Source organism: Poromitra crassiceps, assembly GCF_964638095.1.
Source record: "Poromitra crassiceps genome assembly, chromosome: 6".
Taxonomy (NCBI): Eukaryota; Metazoa; Chordata; class Actinopteri; order Beryciformes; family Melamphaidae; genus Poromitra; species Poromitra crassiceps.
The window spans coordinates 2295126-2304132 of NC_139627.1; the positions used below are offsets into that span (position 1 = coordinate 2295126).

The following is a 9007-nucleotide window of genomic DNA, read 5'->3' on the forward strand; positions in this document are numbered from 1 at the left end:
GCAACCCTGCCTTGAGGTCTCTCCAGTGTGTATCTTGGTGGGCGCGACAGAGACAAGGAGGGTGTGTGTGTGCTTTTTGCGTGGCTGTAGGTATGTGTGTGTGGCTGTAGGTATGTGTGTGGCTGTAGGTATGTGTGTGTGGCTGTAGGTATGTGTGTGTGGCTGTAGGTATGTGTGTGTGGCTGTAGGTATCTGTGTGTGGCTGTAGGTATGTGTGTGTGGCTGTAGGTATGTGTGTGTGGCTGTAGGTATGTGTGTGTGGCTGGCTGTAGGTATGTGTGTGTGGCTGTAGGTATGTGTGTGTGGCTGGCTGTAGGTATGTGTGTGTGGCTGTAGGTATGTAGGTATGTGTGTGTGTGGCTGTAGGTATGTGTGTGTGGCTGTAGGTATGTGTGTGTGGCTGTAGGTATGTGTGTGTGGCTGTAGGTATGTGTGTGTGGCTGTAGGTATGTGTGTGTGGCTGGCTGTAGGTATGTGTGTGTGGCTGGCTGTAGGTATGTGTGTGTGGCTGGCTGTAGGTATGTGTGTGTGGCTGTAGGTATGTGTGTGGCTGTAGGTATGTAGGTATGTGTGTGTGGCTGTAGGTATGTGTGTGTGGCTGTAGGTATGTGTGTGTGGCTGTAGGTATGTGTGTGTATCTGTTTGCATGTGCGACTTTCTTATTACTGCCACTTCATTTCCTTGGAGCCATGAGGTAAATCCGGGAGGCTTTCGTGGGTTCCGCTCGGGGGGGGCAGGGTGTCCGGGCTCGGTGGGGGCAGGGTGTCCGGGCTCGGGGGGGGCAGGGTGTCCGGGGCGGACCAGCGCCTTTTGCGAGGGCGCGGCCGCTGCCCCTCCTGGGCGGGAGGGTCCACGGCGGCCGGAGCAGGGGGGACCGCGGGGGCCAGAGTGGTGGCGGCGGGGGGCGCGTGGTGAGGGTGAGGGAGAGGGGGAGGAGGGGGCGGAGGGGGCATCTCCTCCCTGTGGGTTGAGTTGCTGCGGGACGACTCCGCCCCTCCGGCCCGGGAGGGGGGGAGGTGCGCACGATGGGCCCGGGAGGCGGTGCCGCCGGTGCGCGCGTGTGTCCGGTGGGCGGGGGCGGGCGTGGGGGTGAGCGCCAGGCAGACGTCGCCCTCGGCGAGCTGGCGGCAGGGCAGGCCGTACAGCTGCGTGGTTCTCTGGGGACAGCAAGAAGACCAGCCTCGGTCCCGCACGAAGAACGGATACTCCACCAAGACCTTCAGTAACTCCTAGAGAGAAACAACAACAACAACGTTGTAGACTTAGCGATGACGTCAGTCAGATTGTTGTACATAACGATATGTGGAAGTGATCAAACGAGCCCGGGGCTTTTGAGTGTGTTGTACATAACGATATGTGTAAAGTGATCAAACGAGCCCGGGGCTTTTGAGTGTGTTGTACATAACGATATGTGTAAAGTGATCAAACGAGCCCGGGGCTTTTGAGTGTGTTGTACATAACGATATGTGGAAGTGATCAAACGAGCCCGGGGCTTTTGAGTGTGTTGTACATAACGATATGTGGAAGTGATCAAACGAGCCGGGGCTTTTGAGTGTGTTGTACATAACGATATGTGGAAGTGATCAAACGAGCCCGGGGCTTTTGAGTGTGTTGTACATAACGATATGTGGAAGTGATCAAACGAGCCCGGGGCCTTTGAGTGTGTTGTACATAACGATATGTGTAAAGTGATCAAACGAGCCCGGGGCTTTTGAGTGTGTTGTACATAACGATATGTGTAAAGTGATCAAACGAGCCCGGGGCTTTTGAGTGTGTTGTACATAACGATATGTGGAAGTGATCAAACGAGCCCGGGGCTTTTGAGTGTGTTGTACATAACAATATGTGTAAGTGATCAAACGAGCCCGGGGCTTTTGAGTGTGTTGTACATAACGATATGTGGAAGTGATCAAACGAGCCCGGGGCTTTTGAGTGTGTTGTACATAACGATATGTGGAAGTGATCAAACGAGCCCGGGGCTTTTGAGTGTGTTGTACATAACGATATGTGGAAGTGATCAAACGAGCCCGGGGCTTTTGAGTGTGTTGTACATAACGATATGTGGAAGTGATCAAACGAGCCCGGGGCTTTTGAGTGTGTTGTACATAACGATATGTGGAAGTGATCAAACGAGCCCGGGGCTTTTGAGTGTGTTGTACATAACGATATGTGGAAGTGATCAAACGAGCCCGGGGCTTTTGAGTGTGTTGTACATAACGATATGTGTAAGTGATCAAACGAGCCCGGGGCTTTTGAGTGTGTTGTACATAACGATATGTGTAAGTGATCAAACGAGCCCGGGGCTTTTGAGTGTGTTGTACATAACGATATGTGTAAGTGATCAAACGAGCCCGGGGCTTTTGAGTGTGTTGTACATAACGATATGTGTAAGTGATCAAACGAGCCCGGGGCTTTTGAGTGAGATGATTCCTGCTCGCACACTATGCACAGCAGAGGCATCTACAGCCCAAACCAAGACTGATCTGTATTCACACTGCCTGTAGATTATTGTAACCTTCAGTGTTGTTTGGTAAAACCCTTGTATCTCACCTCAGCTTTTCAAGGTTTAAGAGAAGCATCCTTCATTTCAGCTTGAGCATGTATGTACAAGTCAAGTCAAGTCAAGTCAAATTTATTTATATAGCACCTTTCATACACAAAGGCAATTCAAGGTGCTTTACAAAAAAATAATTGAAAAAACAAGCAGCAAAGCAATGCATATATAAAAAAAAACACAGCCGACAGTTTTAGTTAGAATATATACTCAAATTAACAAACATGAAACATTATTTCTGTTTTAAATAAGTTACAAGGCATTCTTCAGTATTATTATTACATGTACAGTCCATTTGTTGGAAATGTACAGGAATTTTTTTTTAAAAATTACAGGCCGAATACAGGTTTATTCTGCCGGGCTGGAGAGAGGCAGTAGTTTAGTAGCAGTTAAAGGCAAGAGTAAACATAAAGGTCTTTAGCTTGGATTTAAAAATAGGCAGAGTAGGGGCAGATCTAATGTGTTCAGGGAGTTTGTTCCAGTTATGAGAGGCATAGTGGGAGAACCCGGCTTCACCATGTTTTGATTTGGTCCTCGGGACAATTAGTAGACCAGTGCCTGAAGATCTCAGGGATCTGGATGGTTCATAGTGTAGAAGCATTTCAGAGATGTAGTGTGGGCCTGACCCGTTGAGAGATTTGTAAACTATTAGCAGAATTTTAAAGTCTATTCTAAGATTTACTGGCAGCCAATGCAGGGATTTGAGAACTGGTGTAATGTGTTCAGCTTTCTTGGTTCTTGTTAGAACTCTAGCAGCCGCATTCTGAATGAGCTGTAGTTGTTTAATAGCTTTTTTGGGAAGACCATTGAAAAGACTGTTGCAGTAGTCTAGCCTGCTAGAAATTAAAGCATGAATTAGTTTTTCAAGATCTTGTTTGGACATAATATAGCCTCTAATCCTTGCTATATTTTTTAGATGATAGAAGGCAGATTTTCTTATAAGCTTGATGTGGGAGTTGAAATTTAGATCAGAGTCAATAATAATGCCAAGATTTTTTACCTGGTCCTTTGGCTTCAAAGATAGGGATTCGAGGTGAGCAGTAACTTTGAGCCTATCTTCTTTTTTGCCGAAGACAATTATCTCTGTTTTGTCTTTATTAAGTTGGAGAAAATTCTGGCACATCCAATCATTAATTTGCGCAAGGCACCGACACAGTGTCTCTATGGGGGCATAGTCATCCGATGAGAGGGCTATGTAAAGTTGGGTGTCATCTGCATAGCTATGGTAAGCTATTTTGTTTTTCTGATCTGAACCACTCTAGGACCGTGCCGGAAAGCCCGACCCAGTTTTCCAGTCTGTCCAGTAGAATTTCGTGGTCAACCGTATCAAAGGCAGCGCTGAGGTCTAGTAACACTAAGATTGAGATTAATACAGTATGTATTATATATCCAATGGGTTTTTATTTTATTTTTTATTTATTTTATCTTCTCTTGTCTATGCCTGAAGTCCCATTTTAGTTATGTGCTGTTTTGAATTTTTAACTTGTGTCGATGTCTGCTTTTTAACCTGTAAATTGGTAATTAATTCAGCCTACGGACTGCTATATGCCAATAAAGTACTACTACTACTACTACTACTACTTTAAGGGGTCCTATAAGGGTAAGGGGTTGTGGAATTGACTCAACCCATATAGGTGAACATGGAATCTTTCAATTTGAAGGTAAAACATGAAAATCATAAAGTTTCTCCTCCACACGTCGGCAGCCTAACTTGCTGGTAACGATAGTAAATGAGCCAGCTGACCTGAGTGTTGCGGTCGGTGAGGTGGACCTGCAGGTGGTTGAAGCCGTGTGCGTTGCTGGGAGCGATGAGCAGCACGGTGCAGCTGCTCAGGTGGAACTCGGGCGAGGTGTCGGCACTCCTCAGGAAGTCCTCGGTGCGCAGCTCCTCCACCCGCTTCAGCCGCCCGTTGGCCAGCTCGATCAGAGAGCCCTTGGCGAAGTGAGGTAGCAGCGCGGGCGGAGACGGGTGGTGTGCCGGGGGCGAGGTGTGAGGATGAGAAGAAAAATACTGTCCACCAGGAGAGAAGTCTCTCCCTCGCTCTCTGTCCCGTCGTCTCTCTCGTTCTCCGTCTCTCTCTCGTTCTCCGTCGTGTTGTTGTTCTCGGTCCTTCTCCTTGTCTCTCTCTTTACTCCGCTCTCTCTCTCTCTCTAGCACTTTGTCCCTCTCTCGGTCTCTCTCTTGGTCTCTCTCGCGCTCCCTGTCGCGCTCTCGTTGTGACCTGTCGTGGCTGTTGTGCTGCAGGCCCAGGGGCGACCCAGGTGAGTTCCTCACACTCTGCTGCCTGGGCCCTGGCTCCCTGTGCAGGCTGTACAGAGGGCTTCCTGAGGGGCTGTACAGAGGGTACACCGGGGCCTGCTGGCTGTGCTGGAACACAGATCCTAGCGAGTAGTAGATCTGGGCCTCGGCCGGTTGGGCCCCCTGGGGGTCCAGCAGTAGTCCCCCTCCTCTCCCCGCCCTGGGGTCCGGTCCGAGACGATGGGGACTGGTGGAGAGTAAATTGGAGCTGGTCTTAACTATCCCGTGGGTGTCCCTGTCCTGCAGTGAGGAATGTGTCTCAGGGCCGTCCTGAGCTGTAAAGTCTGAAAAAAGCGTCCCCCCTGCGGACTGCATGCGGCCCGTCAGATCCTCCTGCTGTCTCCGCCCGCCGTTGGTGTGGGAGCTGTGGGGACCGATGTCCAGTCTGCTTCTGCTGCTGCTGCTGTCGTTCCCATAGTCGCCTGCGATGGGGGGCAGCCTGGAGGCGGGGGCAGTCCTGCTGCCTGGCCCGTCCAGGCCGTTGGGCCTCTTCGCCAGGTACCGGTGTCTGGCGTCGACCAGGCCGGGGTCAGGATAGAGGGGGGCGTGGCTAAACAAGGGCGACGGGGAGAACAGCGGCGACGAGCCGTAGTCCCGCCGGCCGCTGTTGAAATAGGACCACATCTCTCTGGAGTCGGCCGGGAAGGGAGTCTTAAAGGAGGGAGACGAGGAGGAAGATGGCGAGGGTGGTGGCAGGATGAGGGGGCCCTCTCCCCGGAGCCACCTGGAGTGGTGGGGCAGCGTTGAGGAGAGAGGATCTTCTCTCCAGGAGGGAGATCCCGTGGCCCTCCTCTCCCCCACCTGCCCCGGGAAGAGGGGGAGAGAGACCGAGGGCGAGTAGGCCAGCTGCCATGGCAGAGGCACGGGGAGGGCAGGAGGCGCGGGGAGGGGCGGAGGAGGAGGAGAGGGTAGGAGATGATGGGGGTTGGGGTTAATCAGAGGCCTGTCGCCGTCACCGGCCTCCCTGCCTCCCTCGCCTCTCCCCGCAGCGCCGGGCCGACTCCGGAGGGGCACCGGGGGTTTGAACTCGTCCAGAGGGGGGTGCTGCTGTTCTGCCGAGCCTTGCCGAGACTCCCTCTTCTTGGGAGGGAGGCACTCTTTGCCACGGTCGGGGCTGGGATTCATGGGTGGGCTCCGGCGGCCCCCTGGTGTGCGGGTGGTAGGCTAGGTCACATGGGCCTCGCGGGAGAACGAGGGGCGCAGAGAGAGGGGCGTGCCTCTACACAGCATCACTGTCAGATCACTGCTGAGCCGTTAGCACTGAAGCACTGCTCACCTGGAGAGAGACGAGACGAACAGGTTAGCACTGAAGCACTGCTCACCTGGAGAGAGACAAGAGGAACAGGTTAGCACTGAAGCACTGCTCACCTGGAGAGAGACGAGAGGAACAGGTTAGCACTGAAGCACTGCTCACCTGGAGAGAGACGAGAGGAACAGTTAGCACTGAAGCACTGCTCACCTAGAGAGAGACGAGAGGAACAGGTTAGCACTGAAGAACTGAAGCACTGCTCACCTAGAGAGAGACGAGAGGAACAGTTAGCACTGAAGCACTGCTCACCTAGAGAGAGACAAGAGGAACAGTTAGCACTGAAGCACTGCTCACCTGGAGAGAGATGAGAGGAACAGTTAGCACTGAATCACTGCTCACCTGGAGAGAGACGAGAGGAACAGGTTAGCACTGAAGCACTGAAGCACTGCTCACCTAGAGAGAGATGAGAGGAACAGTTAGCACTGACGCACTGCTCACCTAGAGAGAGACGAGAGGAACAGGTTAGCACTGAAGAACTGCTCACCTAGAGAGAGACGAGAGGAACAGTTAGCACTGAAGAACTGAAGCACTGCTCACCTGGAGAGAGACGAGAGGAACAGTTAGCACTGAAGCACTGCTCACCTAGAGAGAGACAAGAGGAACAGGTTAGCACTGAAGCACTGCTCACCTAGAGAGAGACGAGAGGAACAGTTAGCACTGAAGAACTGCTCACCTAGAGAGAGACGAGAGGAACAGTTAGCACTGAAGCACTGCTCACCTAGAGAGAGATGAGAGGAACAGTTAGCACTGACGCACTGCTCACCTAGAGAGAGATGAGAGGAACAGGTTAGCACTGAAGAACTGCTCACCTGGAGAGAGACGAGAGGAACAGGTTAGCACTGAAGCACTGCTCACCTAGAGAGAGACAAGAGGAACAGTTAGCACTGAAGCACTGCTCACCTGGAGAGAGACGAGAGGAACAGTTAGCACTGAAGCACTGCTCACCTAGAGAGAGACGAGACGAACAGGGAGGAGAGATGGAGACAGATCAGATACGTGCAAACAAACAGCAGACAGATGGAGAGAAACACAGCCAACGACTCCCTCCTCCAAACGGCTTGGGTGCAGAAAGGGTAGAGACGATTGGGTTTCTGATGGTTGTAAGCTAATTAGTCATGATCAATGTGCGCTGTGGTGGGACTGAAAGTACCCAACTGACTCGTCTCATTCAGACACATTGAGACTCCCACAAGTGTTCTAAAAATACAGTGTTCAGCAGCAGCAGCAGCAGCCAGGCAGGCAGGCAGGCAGGTTCAGAGGCAGTGCAGCCGTATAGATGTAAAAACACACACGCAGCAACTCGCAGCGGGAGACTTTTCATCTCCGAGTCTCCGGGGACGATTGGAATATGTAGATACATTTTTGTACCACTTTCATGAACCACCCCCACGACACCTCCGGCTCTTCTTTGTGTCCTATATAAGCTTACTACTAGCACTTTTTCCTCTCCTCTCCTCTCTCTCTCCTTCTCTCTCTCTCTCTCTTTCTCTCCATCTCTCTCCATCTCTCTCTCTCTTTCTCTTTCTCTCCATCTCTCTCCATCTCTCTCTCTCAGACACACAAATACTCCCTCAGGCGGCTCCCTCTCACTCCCTCAGTGATAGGCAAAGCCGGTCACCACCCACCCAAAAGCCGACAGAAATACTGTTGATATTTTGCCACCGGGTTGCTGTGTGTGCATTGTGAGGATGTGTGTCTTCGCATTTTGATTCTCTGTCACAGCAGGTTGTGAGGTGTGTGTGTGTGTTGACTGTGTGTGTGTGTGTGTGTGTGTGTGTGTATGTGTGTGTGTGTGTGTGTGTGTGTGTGTGTGTGTGTGTGTGTGTGTGTGTGTGTTGACTGTGTGGAGTGTGTGTGTTGACTGTATGCGAGTGTCTCTTGTCTATGTGCACGACTCGCACGAGTGATTTTCGTTTTGTTTGTGAATGTGTTGATCTGTTTAGGTCTTGTGTGTGTGTGTGTGTGTGTGTGTGTGTGTGTGTGTGTGTGTGTGTGTGTGTGATTTGTTGAATGTGTCAGAGATTCATTCAGTGCAAACAAGGTGTGTGTGGGATCTATTCACTAATGGTAAATGAGCTCCTTTGAAGCGATGGCCGCCACACCTCCATCACCGCCATACCACCACGCTGCCACTTGGCCCCGCAAGTCTGTCTGAGCTGAACAGCCTGAATGCTATACCACCAGCAACTCCTAACCGCCACACTGTCGCCATGGCAACTGTGTCCACACACACACATACACACACGCGCACACGCACACACACATCCAGTCGGTTGGAGAGGTTAGATGGGGATACTCTGTGGAGAGGCGGGTAAACTGTTGCCTCGTCAAGTCACTGGGTCCAAAAAAAGAAAAGTAGTAAAAAAAAAAAGTGTTGGAGTGGAGCGAGCTGTTCCAGCATTTGACTGGAGACCGGAGGGGAGGGGAGGAGGGGGGAGGAGAGGGGAGGGGAGGAGAGGAGAGGGGAGGGGAGGAGAGGGGAGGGCAGGAGAGGGGAGGGGAGGAGAGGGGAGGGGAGGAGAGGAGAGGAGGGGGGAGGGGAGGAGAGGGGAGGAGAGGAGAGGGGAGGAGAGGGGAGGAGGGGAAGAGGGGGGAGGGGAGGGGAGGAGAGGGGAGGGGAGGAGAGGAGAGGGGAGGAGGGGGGAGGGGAGGAGAGGGGAGGAGAGGAGAGGGGAGGAGGGGAGGGGAGGAGGGGAAGAGGGGGGAGGGGAGGGGAGGAGGGGAAGAGGGGGGAGGGGAGGGGAGGAGAGGAGAGGAGGGGAGGGGAGGAGAGGTGAGGAGGAGAGGGGAGGAGGGGGGAGGGGAGGAGAGGGGACAGGAGGGGCATGGGTTAGGGCAGTGGTCC

General features: G+C 52.4%; 1 protein-coding gene across 1 annotated transcript; it reads right to left on the reverse strand.

The window, feature by feature from the left end:
• Nucleotides 1-662: 662 nt before the first annotated feature.
• LOC310778796 (uncharacterized protein) lies at nucleotides 663-5978 on the reverse strand (the record flags this gene model as incomplete). The annotated part of the gene is made up of 2 exons (XM_083639242.1): nucleotides 663-1229; nucleotides 4299-5978. 2 exons carry the CDS (start codon nucleotides 5976-5978, stop codon nucleotides 663-665), a joined length of 2247 nt encoding a protein of 748 aa, XP_083495368.1.
• Nucleotides 5979-9007: the final 3029 nt, after the last annotated feature.